We start from the raw sequence: 18291 nt of genomic DNA, 5'->3' as shown, positions 1-18291 counted from the left end.
TCTTTCTTTCTTTCTTTCTTTCTTTCTTTCTTTCTTTCTTTCTTCTTCTTTCTTTCTTCTTTCTTTATCTTAGCTCTTTCCATATGAATTTAAGGCTTCCAAGGTGTGCTTATTTCTTGCTGCAAAGAACTTTAGGGGGATGTGCACGTTCCTGGGATTTGGGAACTTTCAGTGCAAAAACTGGGACAGTCCCAGGGTACTGAGACAGTTGGTCACCCTATCTTCTTCCCACCCTGCTTGGACCAGAAACTCACTCCCAGGAGAAAGACCGATTCAAATCCAGGGAGGGGTCCAGAGTTGACTGATCCGGCTTGAAATCTGGTTCTGGCAGTAATTAGATGTGTGACCTTCAGTACATCACTTAACCTCTCTGGGCTTTGGTCTCTAAAGCAGGGATGTTGGCGATATTCAGATAAGGTGTACAGGTACTTGGCTTGGAGCCTGGTACAGACAGTTCTCCAATAAACTCATTTGCCTGTGGTTTCTGCCTTTCGTGTCTGGCTGCTGGCTCCTAGTTAGAGACCCAGGAGTCCTGGGCCCCAGAAAGGGCCCTTGTCCCCCTGGGGAGGCTGAGGGAGGTAGGTGGTTAGAGCTGATGCATCCTCACACTGCAGCAAGGGGTTTGGGGTCCCAGGGAGAAGGTTTAGTTTGCGGTCTGATGTGTACCTCAGTTAAGTCCTTTCTGATCTCTCTCAGAATGTCAAGTCCCACATCTGTAATAAGGGATGGTAATCAGGCCTACCTCGAAGGGTGACTGAGGATCAATGAGATTATACAAGGAACCCTCAGCCTGGGCCCGGGGCCTGCTGCTCAATGCTACACCAAGTACTCCCAATCTCTGCGTCTCTCTCTCTCTCTCTCTCTCTCTCTCTCTCTCACACACACACATACACACACGGACTCTATCTTAATCTGGCCACACACTCCATCCTCCCCGGCCCCTGTTCCAGTCCTACCGCTTACTTGCTGTGTGATCTTGGCCAGATGACTTTCCCTCTCTGAGCTCCCTTCCTCATCACCGGCATGAGGAAACGACAGTTCCCACATTGCTGAGTTTTGATGAAGCTGGACTGAGAACCCACTCAACCTAATGCCGGACACATAACCAGTGCTGGGCTGGAGTCGGTGACCGGTAGAGCCCCAGGATGATCACACACGCACACGCACACACGCACACACGCACGCACACACGCACACACACGCACACACATGATCTTCCAGGTCTTGGTAGCTCCTGTGAGTCCTTCAACCAGGGCTTCAGCACGTAACAGGTGCACACCAAACCCTGCCACACACTGGGCTCTGTCCCACAGACATACTCAGGCACCCTCCCCGCTCCCCTGCGGGTCCCCCCATCCTCCTCAGGCACCTCCCACCCAGGGCCCCACCAGTCAGCACCACTGAGGCTGATTAACAAAAAACACAACATCAAACGCCTTTACTTCTGAAGTCTCCCCTTTAAGGGGAGGCAGGAAATAGAACATTCTTTTTTGGAGGGAAGGGGATTTAAATCTTTAAAAAAAAAAAAGCTATAATTAGTCAAATACTGATCTGAGGACCTGTGTGCCGTGGGCCCAGTCCCCGCAGCAGCCCCACCTCACCCCCAGAGCTGGGGTGGCACCAGGAGGGCACAGGGGAGGCCGGCGTGCCCCCCGCCCAGCACCCCCTCAGCGATCCGGCGGGCAGAGGGGGCCGCCAGTGGGCGGGGCGTCACCACCTCAGAAAGTCCCGGATGAGCTTCCAGAGCTTAGTGACCCACAGGTTGACGCCAAGGTCCATCAGGTACTGGATCTCAGGCGTGAGCATGCGACGGCAGAGCTGCGCGTGCCGCTGCCCGATGCTCTTCTTGAGGTTGTAGCCGAGGATGGACTTGGCGCCCAGCGGCTGCCAGGGCTGCATGGCCGAGTCCTGGATGGCGGTGGCGTCCACGGCGCGGCCCCCGTCGATGCAGATGCGCCGCATGCGCTCGTTGGCACGCCGCAGCGCGGCCACCTCGCGGGCCATGCGCTCCCGCCCGAACGCCTCCACCTTGCGCCAGAAGCTGGCGTTGAAGTGGCGGTAGAGGCGGGCGTCCAGCACGTTCCAGGCCGTGGCGCGCCGGTACAGCTCCCCGGAGAGGCGCGGCACGGCCGAGGCGCGGCGGGCGTTGAGCTTGAAGTAAAGCACGTCCTCCAGCTCCCAGCACAGCAAGTCCTTGAGCAGCACCAGGGACTCGTCGAAGTACTCCTGCAGGAGCACCAGGTGGAAGCGGCGCTCCACCTCCAGGATGTGCTCCTGAACCTGCGGGTCGCCGGGGTCCAGGCCGCTGTCGTAGCCCAGGTCGAAGAAGAGCAGGTTGCGGAGGTAGTGGGCGTTGTAGCCGTTGGGGTCATAGTAGCGGTCTGGGTCCTGCAGGAACTCGGCCAGCTTGTCGCGACCCGAGAGCTTCCACGTGAAGGGCACCACCGAGCCAAAGTAGTGGAAGGAGGACTCGAAGAGGCGGGCGGGGGCGCGGAGCACGGTGATGAACGTGGCGTTGGGCGGCACCAGACCGCGCACCTCGTCGTAGTGGAAGCGCATGTGGTTGCAGATGATGTTAAAGCAGGCGCCGGGCCGGTAGTCCTGCACCAGGCTGCGAGCGAAGAAGGCCGGGTAGTCGAAGTCGTTGCGGCCGTTGGGGAAGGCGAACTTGAGCCCGTGCTTCTGGCCAAAGCGGAACAGGATGTTGAGCAGCGTGCTGCTGGCCGTCTTGTGCGTCTTCATGAACACGATGTCGCGCCGAGGCTGGCACCCTCCCGCAGAGCGGTTGGCCGGGGCCAGCGCCTCGGACTCACCCGGCGCCGGGGAGCAGGGTGCTGTGCCCTCTGGGGTCCTGCTGTGGGTGGAATGGTGGGGAGAGCCTCAGGGGCTGCTGGGGGCCCTCGGGTTGCAGAACCCCCAGCGCCCTGGTGTGTAAAGATCAGGGCTGTTGGGGACGGTGGGTATCAGGTGAGCCAGAACAGAGGACCAGACCAAGCGATGATGGTCGGCCGGGTGGTTTGGTCTGTTTGGCCTCACGTGCCTCCTCTGTGAAACGGGGAATATATCAGGCCCTCTGTGGTTCTGGCGTGAGGTCGAAGTGAGACAAGCTTGCTGGTTCTTGTCTCTTTCATGGCCACCACATCCTACATTTATCATGAATTAGCATTAGATTGGACCACATGAAATTTGGTAGGTCGGTTTTTGACAAAAATAGTCAATTCTCAGTAATTTCTTCTAGTTCACCTTCATACCACCAACTGAGAGCACAAACCATGCCAGGCCTAGGCTGAGCAGCCCCAGGAGGGGGTGGGCTAGCCTCAAGGTGAGAAGGCAGGCTTGGAGGCAGACAGACCCCAGTCTGAATCCGGGCCCTGCGCCAGTGGGACAAGTCACCCCCACCTCCCAGCCCCACTGGGGCCTCCGATGATGATAACCCCAGCCCTGTACATGGACAGCGTGATTTGATCCTCATGCCCCATGAGGCAGGCTCTGTTATTATGCCCACTTCACGGAGGAGGACACCGAGGCCCAGGGTTACACAGCTCTGCCCGCAGCAGCACCATTTCTGCCCAGCACAGCATGATGCAGGGCACAGGGTGCCCCCTCCCCTCCGGCCCCCACCCCTTGGCCCCCCAGGAGGGCCACTCACGTGGAGGCCAGGCCAGCGTGCAGCGGGGGGGCAGCGTAGGAATACAGCAGCAGCAGGAAGCTGGTGAAGAGTGCCCCCAGCACCAGCCCCTTGGCCATGGACACCCAGCGCTTCTTCTGCGGCAGCGGCATCTCAGACACCTGCGGGGGCGCAGAGCAGGGCAAGCGTTAGCGGGCCAGCCCCAGGGAGCTTCCACTGCTGCCCCAGGCCTGGCTGGGTCGAGGGCAGCCTTCGACATCGGGACTGCCCTTTGCCAGCTCTGTGGCCCCCCAGCAAGGTCCACAGAGGGACAGAGAGACAAACACATGGAGAGACGTGCGACAGGGGTGCAGACAGAGATGGTGGGCAAAGTCAATGCAGAGAGACACTGGGGGATGGGGAAGGAAGAAGTTTCTGCTGCCTGGTTCAGTTTTAATTTTTAAGCCGAGGGGTAGGGTGGGTCCCTGGGCGTCATCAGTTCATACGTTTTGGGGCTTCATAATGAGATCATTTTCTAAGACGGAAAAGAAGACCCTCTCCCAGTGCCCTGTCCGCCCCCCCACCGCCCCAGGCCTGGGACCAGGGCTATTCACAAGGAGGGGTCAGGGGCCTCCTGGGGCCTGAATCGCCCACCTTTCAAAAGACCCAACCAGTGCCACCTGTTCCCTGTGCCACCCTTCCCAGCTGCCCAGTGAAGGGCTGAGGCTCCTCATCTCTTTTCACTGGGCCCTGTGCCCCTGGGCCTATAGGGCAGGCAGATGGAGACACTGAGGCTCAGAGTGAGGAAGGAGAGGGCTCAGGTCAGACAGCCAGGCCTCTGCCCACACACCTACCTCCTCTCTGATTGCCAGCATGCAGGGTGGCCCAGGTAAATCTGAATTCTAGATAAACAATGAATAAAATTTGTGTAATTTTATTTATTTTTAAAGATTTTATTTTAGAGAGTGCACACATGCATAAGCGTGGAGAAAGGCAAGGAGAGGGAGAGAGGATCTGAAGCAGACTCCGTGCTGAGCGCAGAGCCCTACATGGGGCTCGATCCCACGACCACAAGATCATGACCTGAGCTGAAACCAAGAGTTGGGCGCTTAACCGACGGAGCCACCCAGGCGCCCCAAAAGTTGTTTAATTTTAATATTGCACAGGACATACTAAAAATCATTCAATGTTTATCTAAAAATTACATTTAACAGGGTGTCCTTTTGTTTGTTTGTTTTGGGTTTGGGGAGAAGTTTTTGATCTAGTCTTTTAGTCTAACTGTGGCCATCCTAACAGCAGGGGACTGAGACATGGACTGTAAGGGGGGTAGTTCATGCTGAGGGACGGGAGTCCAGGAGAAAGCCAGGGCTCAGGGCACCTTCCTCCCTCCCCTTAGCTGTAAGACCAGGGCTCAAAACTTTCCACTCCACTTCTGACACATGCAGCATGGGGGCCTTGGGCCTCTCAGGCCACAAGAAGTCATGCGTGCTGCCCCATGACCATACGCAGGGCACGTCTCCACCATCCCCGGGGGCAGAGGCTACGTAGCCTACCTGGAGGAGGACCCCACATACTTCCCTCTGGGAAAGTTACCCAAGGCACCCATAAACCCTTCTCGGAGAAGGGGCACTCCAGGCCCCACCCCACCAGGCAGCACCAGTCCCTGAGTCTTCCGCTCATCCTCTAGAAATTTCTCATCACAGGAAGCAATGTGCAGAGGAAGAAACTATGTAAGAGGGAATTTGGCCTCCCTCATGACAATAACACATCTCTGTTCACTCCTAGGTGGGCAAGGTGGGCAAGTCAGGGGTAAATAAGAACGGGGGAGAATGTTTCCAGAGGGCAGTTCGTTCTCTCAAACAATTCTACAGAAACACTTGGGCAAAGTCCCACATGGCATGGTGTTCATGGCAGCTTGGTCAGAAATTTAAAAAATTAGAAACGACCTCAACATCCATCAGTGGGCAACTATTACACAAACCAAGGCCTGTTCCCAGATGGAGTCCTTTGTACCCATTAACAAAACAAGACAGAGCTAAGTGGACTGGCTCAAAAACACATCATGATCTAATAATGTGAAAAAAAGTTCCAGAACACTATGCCCTCAAACCCGTATATGTATACATGTAGGCCCAGAAACAACTAGAGGGCGGTATTCTAAATTTTAACAGTAGTATCCTCTGCATAGCTAGGAGAAGGGGTATATAAGGGAATATTTTTCTATATTATGCATTTCTATAACAATTGCTTTTTAAAAGGGAGCATGCATTACTTTTTTAATTTAAAAGAAGGGCAATAAAATGTATTATATTTAAATAATAGGTGATAAAGAAAGCAAGGTGGGGTAAGGTGGCTAGTCAGTCTGGTCAGGGAGGGGGAGGTGCTGACCCCAGGCTCTGGAGGCCCCAAGCCTGTGTTTCAATCACAGGAACCCCCATGGAGCCTCACTTTCTCATCTGTAAAATTGGGAAGCTGACAGCCCCCCCTCACTGGCTCTTGCAGAGATGGAGGGGGCAAAGAAAGCAATTGGAACATAGTTATTTCTCAAAGAGTGTTGGCTGTTTCCCTCCTGAGCCCCTGGCGACCTGCTCCAGGTCTCAGTCTTTGTTCCCCTCAGGGTGGGCTCCCCTGAGCAGGGACTGGCTGCTGTCCACTCCCACCACAGACCAGCTCCATGCATCAAGTGCCCCAGCTGGGCTTCTGCCACCCCCCCACCCCGGGGGGGCCCAGTAGAAAGCAGGGCAGAGCCCTGGGCCGGGCCAGAGCCTCGGACTCGGGCCCAATCCCTGAGTGGGGCCTAGACCGCAGGTTCTCTGACTTTAAAACAGGGAAGGGTAAAATTCCTGCCCTGCCCCAATCCCCAGGGCCCACTCCTGCCCCAGCAGCCCCACTCACCAGGGCACTTTCCGGAAATCTGGGAGGCTGAGGGCAGAGACTCTGGGGTGGAGGCCCAGCAGCAGGGGGCAGACCAGCTTCCCAGAACCACCAATCAGGCTCCACCCAGCCCAGCCCAGGACAGCGCCCCCAACCTCCCCATCACGGCTTCACTCATTTGTCCACTCTGCCACTTGGGCTTCCTGAAACTATGCCTGCCCTCAGGTTTCACTTTCGAGCCCTGCTAGGAGCCAGGCCCTGGGCGGGGGCTTCTCTACATCATCTCCCTGATTCTGCTCAGCTATCCCAGCAGGCTGACCCCACTGTCACCCCCATTTTGCAGATGCGGAAACCGAGGTTCCAGGAAGTGATGTGACTTGCCCAGGGTCACTCGGCAAGGCAGGGGGCAGGGCTGGGATTCAGGCCCAAGTCTGTCGGCCTTCAGTATGCACCTTCCAGCTCTGTCCGTGGCAGCCCCTGCCTGGCATGTCCCAGGCCCGCAGGAAGGGTGTGTGCAGCCAGAAGAGCCACCACAGGAGGCCGAGGTGTGGCTAATGGGGCTCTGTCCCAGCAGCATAGCAGGGTCTGGCCTCTGTGGGCTGGGCCAGGGCAGCCGGGAGGAAAAGTGGAGAACCATCGGGGGCCCTGGTGGCTGGTCCCTACTGTGTCAGCAGCCCAAGGCATTCGAGGCTGGCGGCTCCCTCGCTGCCTGGCCTCTGTGAACTTGGGCACCCTGCTTAGCCTCTCCGTCTTAGCCTCCTCACGTGTATGATGGACACACAGCACCAAGATCGGCCCACACAGGGCCCTTGGTAACCATAGGCAGAGTCCCTGGGTAGACCGAGGTCCAGACAGGGGCTTGCTGGCAGCCAGGAGCCTGGCTGAGAGGAACAGTCATGCGACTGCGATCGGAATGAGAGAATGCATGTGCACACGCAGAGATCAATACACATTAATTATTATTATCATCACTATTGACCAGGGCCCAGGTTCCCAGGCCCGCCTTATGGGAGGAGAGATCCGCTCTGTGCTCAGCAGCAGGCAAGCCCAAAGGTAACTCATCCCTGCGCTGTCGGAGCCTGGCACCAGGTAAATGTTTGATGAATGACCCCCATGACGCTCAGGGCAGAATGTAGCCGGGGTTAACACAAGTGTGTGAGAGCCACATGTGTGAGTCATACATATTGGGGCCAGGGGCCTGGGTTTGAGACCTAGTTCTGCTGCTTCCTTTCTGTGTGCCCTAGGCAAGGCTGTGTCCCTCTCTGGGTCTCAGATTCTCCTCTAAAATGATGATGCCAACTCCCCTTCCATCACAAGGCACTATGCAGACCTTCCCTGTCCCACAAGGAAAGTGCCCAGCACAGGGCTCGCATAGAGCAGACACTCCCTGGGCATGGGTGGCCATCATTACTACTATCATCATTATGATTGCCTCCCAAACTCCCAGTCTTCACCCCTTCAAGGTGTGTGCCCATGGGCCACGATGGAGGCTTGCAGTCAGCCGACATCCCCAGGTCCAAGGCCATGTGGTACCAGAGACAATAACAGTGTGGCCCCAGCTTCATAGCCTCCAATCAGGAAGACAGCACAGCAGGGAGGCTAAGGCTCAGAGAGGGCAGGGCCACCCTCAAGGTCACACAGCACAGCCACAGCAGACTGAACTAGAACCTGGGTCTCTCTCTGCCTATGGTGGTGACAGTCCCAGGCACTCGGGGCTGATGGTTCTCTCTCCCTAGCCCACCCCATCTATTCCTATCCTTGCTTACCCTAGCCACATCACCCTCCATCTATGCTGACAGCTGGCTCCTGGCCAGGCAGAGCAATCCTCCTGTTCGTTTGGACCAGCACCCTCTAGAGAAAGAAGGAGAAACAGGACTCATCCCCACAGCATGCACAGAGGGAAACCGAGCCCAGGACGGTAAACCTTCTGTCCTACAGCAGCACTACTAGGCAGGCCTTGGTCCCAGGTGTCCTGCTCCACCAGGGACCCCTGTGCAGGGGTGGAGAAAGACACACTCACCTTGGGCCGTGGTTGGCTGCCCCTTTCCTCTCCCTGTCTGAGCCACATCTGACTCCCAGGCTGCCTCTGCGGTCACTGGGAAACAGGAACGCTCCAATGACACCCAGCAGTATTCTGGCTGGCTCCCTCACACTCCAGCGGGTGTGAATATTCATGAGTTCCCTCCGTGGGGATAGCAGGTGGCATGTGTCTGTACCCTGCAGGTGCTGCCTGGGCCCTCTGCCGGGGGCACCTTGCGGGTGGTCCCTGACTATCTTTAGACCTCAGCAGCCAGGCAGCTCCTTCACCCAAGGGCTCAGCAAGGTCTCGGGTGTCCTTGGACCAAGGACACAACCAGCTGCAGAGCTCTGCAGAGAGTCGGGGAGGCTAATTGCTCCTCGAACTGCCTCTCATTTAAGTCCCACGGCTGCCCTATGCATTAATCACCGTGATTAGCCCACTCTCCAGGTAAAGAAACCAAGGCTCGGAGAGGTGAACTCACCTGTCCAAGGTCACACAGTTAACAGGGGACAGTCAGAGCCAGACAGAAATCCAAATGCAGACTTGCCAAATTTCAGGACTTAAAGATGCCAAGACACAACCAGAGACCAAGGTTTGTCTAAAATCTGTGGAGCCCCGGGAGCAAGCAGCTCACCTGGAAGTCGTCCTGGGGGCAGAGAACCTGACCAGCTCTGGGAGGATCAGTCTGATGAGATTTCACCTCTGAGCTCCAAATCCTTCATCAAAGAAGCTATACAGATCGTGCCTCTGCTGCCTGCACCCTGTGTGAGGGATCAGTCCATGGGACACCGTGGGCTGGCTTGGAGGGACTGGGGCCCGCTGCGGGGGCCAAGCCTTCCCAAGGTCTTGGCAAGAAGAGGCAGTTCTAGGGGCCCTGTCCTAAACCCCAAGGGCCCTCAGGCTCACCTGAGGCGCCGAAATCTCTTACACCCCGCTCTTTGCTGGGTTCAGGTCTGTCTTTGGGTCTGGGTTCGGCCTTGCCATGAACAGAGAATGCCCAGAAAAGCACCTCACATCCTTCCGTCAGGCACAGGGGCTCTAGGGACCAAGGTTAATAGTAACTGACCATCGGTTACTAGTAGTCATTGTGAGAGTCATTTATCTCACACGGAGCACTTTCATAGGTGGACCAGGTGCCCGGTCCTCCCCGGAAGCAGCAGGCCTCTGACACTGCTCGACACTTTGCCCTCCCCCACCCCCCCACAGCCCCACCCAGCCTGGGAGCAGCCGTCAAGGCTCCACGAAATACCAGAGCTTAACCAGCCACAGGGAGGACCAGAGTCCATATCTCTCTGTGGGCTGGATTGGCACGGAGTAGAGTAGTCTCATCTGTTCTGGACTGAGCTAGTTTGAAAACAGATAAATAAATGTATGGGGGCGAGGGGTGAAGCAGGACAGAGCTGGTATCAAACAGCAGAGAGGTGGTTTATGAGTATGGCCTCTTGACCAAACAGAGTCTGGTCCTGTGCTCAAGACTTCCCATGCATCACACAGCCGCATAACCCTTGCCCTGTTACCGCCCCGACTTTATAGAGGAGAGAGCTAAAGCTCAAGGATGCCATGTGACAAGCCCCAAGTCACAAGAGGTTAAGGATCTTGGGCCGGAGGGAGTGGAGGAGGTCAGGCTCTTGAACAAAAGGTGAGGTTGCCGTGGGGTGGGAAGGCAGGTAAAGAAGAGCCATGTGAAGCAGAACTTTCTAGAGTAGGAAGCATTGATAGCAGAACCTACATTTCCAGCCCTGCCAGGGGGTTCTCTTCTCAGGGTATCGATAGTGACATCATCTTTGGCTGGGTCTCCCCCAACCCCAGCCAAAAAAAAAAAAATTTTTTTTAATGATAAAAGCAGTACATGATTACCATAAAAAAAAAATTCAGACAATTACAGAAAAATGTAAAGAAGACAATGAAAAGAGCTCCATCCCCAGAGGTCACCACCCTTAAAACTTTAGCACAAGCCTCCCCACATTTTTTCTGTCTATAAACCCATACAGATGCTAGAAGGGGTCTCTCTGGGGGAGCGCATTTTGTTTTTAACTTGCTCCCCCTCTCCCATGTCAATAGATTGTGGACATCTTTTTGCGACCACAATGAGTTTTAAATTGATCTGTTCCACAGTTATTTAGGGAACACCTGCACTGTGCCTGGAGCTAGTTCATGATTCCCGTGTCAGAGTTCTGGGCTCACAGTCCTGGGGGTGAGAGGACAGGCAGCCGCAGGTGCTGTGACAGAGGACACATTGGAGGGGCTTGCTGGAACGCAAACACCTGATCCAGCCTGGGGGGCAGGAAGAGCATGCTCAGGGAGGCTTCCTGGGGTTAGGGGCCCCAGGTAGCAGAAGCTGCTATGTGTTTTCTGATTTCCAAAGGCAGTTAGCTCCCTTTTCTCCCTGAGTACATGGCTAAACTACATTTCCCATCCTCCTTGGTGGTTCGGTGTCCTCGTGCAACCAAATTCTGACCAACGGAATGTGAGCAGAATAATAGCTGTTGAGGTTAGGTGGGCGGACCTTCTCTGTGTTCTCCTTTCCCGTAAATTGGATGGATGAATGGGGCCATTTCTAAAGATCTGGAGATGGGCGGGGCCGTGAGATGGGAGGAGGCTGGTATTCGCATCAACACACTCACGAAACACCCGATCAGATCTCATGAAAATGACAACTCAACTTCCATTGTGTTAGCCTTTCAGAACTTGGGGCTTGTCTGTTACAGCAGCTAGCATTAACTAATGCACTTGTTACCCTGGAATGAGCCAGGCAGAGAGAAAAGCATGTGCAGAGACCCAAGGCCACTGAGAAACTAATAAATGTTCAGCTTGGAGTGTCCAGTATGTGCATATGTTAGAGGATGGATGTGCAGGGGAGACTAGAGGCACAGCCAGAAAGGGGGCAGGGGCAGGGGCAAGCAGGAGACTCAGGGTCTCAGGGAAGCATGCTAAGGACTCTGGCCTGTATCCTGTGGGTAATGGGGAACCCTGGAAATTCTTCAGCAGAGAAGTGAGGAGATGGGATTCCCATCAGGCTGCTGGATGGAAAATGAACAGTAGGGCTGGGGAAGGACTGGGAGAAGCCAGCAGTGGTTGTTATAGCTGTCTAGGTGTGAAATGACCTGGACCAAGAAGGCTGGGAATGAACTGGAACCATCGGTAGGCCATGGCATAGACAACATTTGGTGAATGATAGGGTGTGGAGGAGGGAAAGGAAGAACCCCTGTTGGGGTAACCAGGGGTGGAGCTGGCTGGGGGTGGAGCTTGTCCTTGAGTGGGGGAAGCTAAGAGAGGGGTATGTTTCATATTGCGGTTGGGTGGGCAATGTCAGTTTCAATTTAGGACAAGTTGAGTCTGAGGGATGTGTGGGATGCCTGCAGAACATGCCAAGAGCAGTAAGACCCCTTACCTGCAGCACAAGAGGGAGATCTCAGGGGAAAGAGATTGGGAACCATGGGCACAGAGATGGGATCTGAGGTCAGAGGAGCAGATGGAATCGCCAGAGAAAGGGAGAGGAAGGTGAAAAGCCCTGCAGGAAGAGCAAGAGTCCCCCAAGGAGATAAAGACAAAGGGGCCTCTAAAGCCACTGGCTGCAGAACAGTGTGTGGAACACTGCTCCCCACGAACCATTCCCTGACTGATGGGCATCCATGCTGTTCGCTCAGTGCGCACACATAAAAACAGGGTTCTGGGGGCGCCTGGGTAGCGCAGTCGTTAAAGCATCTGCCTTCGGCTCAGAGCGTGATCCCGGCGTTCCGGGATCGAGTCCCAAATCGGGCTCCTCCGCTGGGAGCCTGCTTCTTCCTCTCCCACTCCCCCTGCTGTATTCCCTCTCTGGCTGGCTGTCTCTCTGTCACATAAATAAATAAAATCTTAAAAAAAAAAAAAAAAAAGAACAGGGTTCTGGAAGACAAGGTGATGGGGTGAGAGTGGCCGAGGGCTATTTCTTGTAGCTGGAAGGGAATCTCATGGGGACATTGGAGGAGACTTGAAAAGTGAAGCAACAAGACTCCCCCTACAGTGCTCGGACTGCATATTTGACGGCAACTATTATAGTTCTAAGGTGCCCATCCTCAGACCCAGCAATTCCATCTGTGGTAATTTGTTCATGGAAGATAATCTAACAGGAGATCTGAGGTGGGTGCAAACGTTTAGCAAAGGGGAAAAATAGAAACTAATGTCCAACAATAGGGGATGGTTAAAAATATTACATGACATTCACTCCATGGTTTATTATGTCCTCATGTAAATGATGTCCACAATATATAATGAAGTCAAAATATATATACATACACACATGATTTTGCTTTACAAAGAGTCTGTATTACTGTGGGAAAAAATTAAAATGAAAAATAAAGATACTTCCACTTTTGAAAAACTGCAGTCCAGCTGGAGGAGGAGAGAGAAGCGGCTAATATGAGCCATACCCCACCTGCCTGTGTGACCACAGCCGTCTCCGAGCCTCAGGGTCCTAAAGTGGGGAAGAGGCAGCGGGGGCCTGGGGCAGAGAAGCTGGCAAGTGTGGGTGGCACGGTTAAAGGTGCAGATGGGAGAGGTTGGCCCTTCACCCAGGAGCCCTGGACAGTGCTCTGCAAGGACCCAGAAGCCTCCTCGCTCTGCCCCTCTGGAGTGGGGTGCTGGAGTAGAGATGGGGAGGATCACCCAGAGAGGGAATTCAGTGGAAACCCACTTGCTGGCTCACAGGACCACCCCCAAACTGTCAGCCTGGACATCTTGCCCCTCCTGCATGCCCCCGGGGCTGGGGGAATGGCTGCCAGCTGGGTACCAGGTCCGGCAGCTGACTGAGAAGAGGGCAATGTTCTTTGATGATTCAGAAGGCACTTTTTTTAAAAAAAAGATTGTATTTATTTATTTGACAGAAATAGAGACAGCCAGCGAGAGAGGGAACACAAGCAGGGGGAGTGGGAGAGGAAGAAGCAGGCTCATAGCAGAGGAGCCTGATGTGGGGCTCGATCCCACAACGCCAGGATCACGCCCTGAGCCGAAGGCAGACGCTTAACTGCTGTGCCACCCAGGCGCCCCCAGAAGGCACTTTTTGATCTTGCTGGGTCACCTATCTCTACTGTTTCAAATGGCAACCATGTCTGGGACCCCCAACAGACTTCCCAGGGTCACCTGCTAGCCAAGGGATGAGTGGGAACACAGAGCGGGGTGGAGGGGGGCTAACCGGCAAAGTCAGAACTACAAGCAAGCTCTTCCTGCTACGCCGCCTTGTCTGGGTGAAGCCATCACCAGGGCTGAGATGCCCCAAAGTGGCTTCAGAGGGGCAACACACGGGGTAACCAAGAAGTCAGTGGTTTCTTTACTAGCTCCCAGTTACTGAGAACGCCAGAGGTGAGTATGTGGAAGTTGGTAATATCATTCGCTGTACCTTCTAGCATGACTGAGATGATTTTTTAAAGGAACATCATGCACTTGTTTGCATAAATATATTTAACTGCATAAAGGTTTTTAAAAGGAGCTGAGCACCTGCTATGCACAATGCCCTGGATCTGCCCCCCTGCCTCTCCCCTCCTGGAGAGGCTGAGATGCTCTGGCTATGAATTCTGACTCCACCAGTCCCCAGCTGGGTGATCTCGGGCAGGCAACTTCCCCTCTCTGAGCCTCAGCTTCTTAACAATGGGAATATTTTGCCCCTCTCAGGGTTCGCTATGAAGATCAAATGGGATGAGGCATACAGAGCCCTTTGCTCATACCTCGGATTATCATCATGACCCTTCTAGACCCAATTGGCAGAAGAAACAGTGCAGACTCCTGGAACGCAACCCTCCTCATCCAAACCCCCATATTTCCCATGCTCCAGACCCAAGTTTCCTCACCTCCAGATTTCACATTGGGGGAAACTGAGGCACGGATAGGAAAGGATCTGCCTAAGGCCCCATAGCAAGTCAGGGCACTGCTGGGATCAGGTCTGGGAGTGCCCAAGCCACCCGGAACTGGCAGGTGGGAGAGAAGGTATCACCTGGGACCCCAGTTCTTCCCAACCATCGCTCCTCACCTGATGATTCCTCCAGCCCCCAGCCCACTGACCCCCATGGGCACCTCTGCTCACTCCTGCCCTTCCTGTCTGGAGTAGAATAGCCCTCATAAAAGGGGTTGTTCTTCCCCATATTCCTCACCCAGTCCACATGAAGCAAGAAGCCCTTCACCGGCCTGCTGCCGTGCCTGGAATTCCATCTGTCCCTCCGTCGCTTAGGTTAATCATTGCCTCTCACCAGGGTGACACACTCAGTCCCCGGTAGAGGTAGAGCCAGGAGTGGGGACTGTCAGGGAAACACTCCTTTCTTGCTGGGTGACAAGAGGGCATCCGCCCCATGCTCTCAAACAGCAGACCCATGCCCACTGGACAAGGGGATATGCAGGGAGCAGGCAGGCTCCTTTGTCCACAGGGAGCTTCCTTCAGGCAGGGCTCTGCCTGAGTGAGAAGCAGGGAATGAAGCAGCCCGAGGTGGCAGCTGGGAACAGGGCTCTGTTGTCTCTGCTCCCAGGGTAGCAGCCTGCCCACCCCCTGAGTGTCAGGCAGAGCTGGGAGCTAGGAAGGCAAGGGGGGGAGGGGTCCTGAGCTAGGGGTTTGGGGCGGTGCAGGCAGATTCAAGAGCCTAGGACCCCAGAGCAGCAGAGAGGTCTTGAGCAGGGCTGCAGTCCTGAGATGCAGGCTGGGCAAGACTCCTGTGATTCGTAGTCAACTCAGCCACCTTTGAACTATGCATGACCTTGGGCAAGTCACTGAATCGCCCTGGGCCTCAGTTTCCCCCTAAGGATAATGGGAATGCCCTCCTTTGCAGGGCAAAGTACAGTGCAGCACTACCGGGGCTGCTGTAGCCCAGGCCTGCCCGTGGCCTTACCCTCTCTGGGCCTCAGCTCACCCCCTTGGTAAAGGAAGAGGTTGGATTCTCCCAACTGGACTGTCTTCCTGAGGATTTTCATGGCACCTGTCACCTTAGCAACCCTGGTGATCAGGTGTCAGGCCTGTGGCCCTCTCTCCCTTCTCCCTCCCTCCTACTCATGTGGGTTACTGAAGGCAGATGTGCAATCATCACCTTCCCTGCTCTAGGAAGGTGGGAAGAGGGGCCCTATTGGGAAGAGAACACAGTCTTGCTCTGTGCTGTGACCAAGTACCAGCTTGATAATGAGGAGGCAGACCAAGGAGGACCCCCTCCTGGTCATTGGTCCTGGAAACTCAACAGGCTGCATTTCCTATGGGCCCTTCCTGGATATCAGGGCTTGTACCATTTCCACAAGCTTCTCTTTGGTGGCCTTGCCCCCTCTGTGGTATAAGACAGGGCCTTCCCCAAGCAGAGGGGGATCCATCCCTCCCCCTGGTCCCCAGGCCCTGGTCCAATTTCCCCCCCTCCCCAAACACCCCTTCTGGAGAGTGCTGAGAACAGGGGAGATCCCTGCCCTTCCTCCCCCAGGGCTCAGGCGGCTGGGTCCAAGATTAATCATTAATATACTTCCAGTCCCAGCCCAGCGCCAGCCCCACCCACCCATGTCCAAGGTCTGGGAAAACCCTGGCAAGGGGGCTATGAGAAAGAAACCAAGGGCAGAGCATACATCAACGTGTCCTCCAGCTGCCCCCTGTCTGTCAGCCCGCAGAGCACCGGGACCCTGGAGCAGTTGTTAGCACTCCCACGTCACTCAGGTCTGAGAGTCTGACTCCCCCTGTCCCAGTTTGGAGGTCTGGGTAGTGCCGGCTGCAACCCAGACAGGGCACAAGCAGGCAGTGGGTGCTGGGCCCCCAGGACATACCTTGGCCCGGTTCTCCTCGGGCCTGGCGTGGCTGCTTCGGTCCCGGGCCGCGACGCCCGGGCGCTCACTAGGTGGCGGGGCGTAACCGCCCGGGCCCCCGACTCCACCGGGCCTGGACCATGCTCCCGCCGCCGCCGCCACACTCACCCCGGCCAGGTGCGGCCGCCAGCCTGGCCCTTCCCCCGGTACTGCGGCCAATAGGCGGCCTGGCCCCGGCCCCCTCCCGGCCCCTCCGCGCCCGGCCGGGACGCACAGAAGCCGCATTCAGCGTCCCCGAGCGCAACGCCGCGCCCCCGCCGCCGGCTCAACAAGGCGCGTTTGTCTCGGAAGCGCCAACGGGGCCATTGTCCCACCGCTGGACCCTGAAGCTCGGCTGAGCTCCCAGCCCCGGAAGGGAACTCGAGGGTGCCTGGGAAACGGGGTGGCGTGGTGGTGGTGATGCGGGCAGGCCAGCTCTGGGCAAAGGGAGGTGGCTAGACTAGTTGCTGAACTTTTATTGGGGGCTCCGGAACCCTGAATATCCAATGTGAGGTATGGCCTCCTGCTGGGGACACACGTTTGGGGTCTAAAATGTGGATGAGTGGGGAGGAGAGGGAGCCAGAATCCCTTGAGGGAAGCTCAGGCGAGGGGCCCATCTCCAACCAGTCATGCTCTAGGAGGTCTCCGCTGACCCCTCCTCTCTAGGGTGTCCATAAGGGCTGAGCATAGCACCATCAGCATGCAGGTGCCCCATCCATGGGCCACCTTCTTTCAGTACCTGGTTTCCCTCCTCACCGCAGAGGAGGACCAAGGATGGGAACTAATGCCCGCCTAGGCTGGGAATGTGCAGCCCCAGCTGTGGGCATTGCACAGTGGGACATGGGCTGGCCACTCAGTGGGTCATGGGCTGTGTCAGAGCCCCGCTGCCCCCGCCATTACTGGGCGACTCTGGAATGGGGAAAATTCCACATCCGCATGGCTGCCAGGGATTTTTCTGGATCCGATTGGCTTGCTCTTCAGCCTTGCCCTGGCACCTCCAGCATGGCCCTGGGATACACATGCACCCAGGCAGGCCCAACTCATTCCCTAGGGTGGCAGGCTTTGGCTCCAGACACCCTAATCCCATCCCTGCCTCTGGAAGCACATCTGCACATCCACATCTCCCATCCCCACGAGCATGCCAGAGTATAACATAGCCCTCTCCACCCACAGCAAGGCCCGGGCAAGACAGGGGCCCTGGGTTCTCTGGCCCCTCTGCCGGAGCCTGCCCAAACTCTCCCACCACCCCATCCCCCCTCCTCTGGGTGGGTCTGCAGCCACTGCCCAAAAACCTTCTACAGAGCCTGGGTACAGTGAGGGGCAGAGAGCCAAGGCCCTCAGGTGCCTAGATTGGGGGTACCCCGAGCCCAATTCCAAACCCACACTCCGCCGCTCCGCTACCCTGGCCCCTGCTCCTGAGAGCCCTCAGCCCCCTGGGGGCTATTTAGAAATTCCCTGCCTGATCTGGGAGGAGCTGAGTGACCACCCTGAGCCCTGGTATCTGGCCCTGGCTCTGCTGTGAGACACTGGCCGTCTGGGCAAAAGCAAGTCTCTCCAGACCGCAGCAAGGGCACTGTCAGGGACAGGTGGGAAGCTGCAAGGAGGGCCCAGCAAGGGTCACAAGCCAGACTGCATGCAACGCCCACATTGGGAGTTACTGGGAGGTTCTGCCCATGAGCCTACAAGGTAAAGCTAGGTACCCGCAACTCAAGCCCCACAGATCCTTCAGGTGCTGGCTTCCATGTTCTGGGCTCACTCCAGCAGCAAGTTATGACAATCACAGTTGGTATGTACAGAGCACCTTACTTACTAAACACCTGACACTACTGAGTCTGCATAACATTATCACTGAACCCCCCTCCCCCAACCCCCAGAAAGGCTCCAGAATTTCTACCCCAAATTACACAGGAGGAAGCAACATTCACAGAGGAAAAATACCTGGGCTGGAATGTGAACCAAGGGCAAACTCCACTTCACTAGGTGGCCCTTCTCCAACCCCACGAAGGCTCATGAACATAGA

The 18291-nt window shown here is 55.9% G+C and overlaps 1 protein-coding gene across 7 annotated transcripts; it reads right to left on the bottom strand.

Annotated features, from left to right (window-relative positions):
* Positions 1–1439: 1439 nt before the first annotated feature.
* On the bottom strand, positions 1440–18146 carry GAL3ST1 (galactose-3-O-sulfotransferase 1). Of its 7 annotated transcripts, XM_034637915.1 has the most exons (4): positions 6503–6779; positions 4462–4509; positions 3650–3789; positions 1440–2854 (listed from the first exon to the last, which is right to left on the bottom strand). In XM_034637915.1, the coding sequence occupies exons 2-4, from the start codon at positions 4480–4482 to the stop codon at positions 1711–1713; spliced, it is 1305 nt and encodes a 434-aa protein (XP_034493806.1). In that variant the 5' UTR covers positions 4483–4509; positions 6503–6779; the 3' UTR covers positions 1440–1710. The 7 variants fall into 7 exon arrangements, with proteins under 7 accessions (XP_034493806.1, XP_019651220.2, XP_034493804.1 ...); XM_019795661.2 differs by lacking the exons at positions 4462–4509; positions 6503–6779 and adding an exon at positions 16254–18146; XM_034637913.1 differs by lacking the exons at positions 4462–4509; positions 6503–6779 and adding an exon at positions 16254–18146 and having other exon boundaries at positions 1440–2851.
* Positions 18147–18291: the final 145 nt, after the last annotated feature.

This window comes from Ailuropoda melanoleuca, chromosome 12 (assembly GCF_002007445.2).
Source record: "Ailuropoda melanoleuca isolate Jingjing chromosome 12, ASM200744v2, whole genome shotgun sequence".
Taxonomy (NCBI): Eukaryota; Metazoa; Chordata; class Mammalia; order Carnivora; family Ursidae; genus Ailuropoda; species Ailuropoda melanoleuca.
The sequence above is the reverse complement of the archived record's forward strand: the minus strand, read 5'-3'. Positions and strand labels throughout refer to the sequence as shown.

Excerpts from the sequence above, each read along its gene's own strand:
- GAL3ST1 (XM_019795661.2), bottom strand. The coding sequence starts at position 16,517 with ATGCGGCTTCTGTGCGTCCCGGCCGGGCGCGGAGGGGCCGGGAGGGGG. Across the intron at positions 3,790-16,253 it reads CCGAGGAGAACCGGGCCAAG|GTGTCTGAGATGCCGCTGCC; the intron begins GTATGTCCTGGG and ends GCGCCCCCGCAG. Across the intron at positions 2,855-3,649 it reads CACGCTGGCCTGGCCTCCAC|CAGGACCCCAGAGGGCACAG; the intron begins GTGAGTGGCCCT and ends TTCCACCCACAG.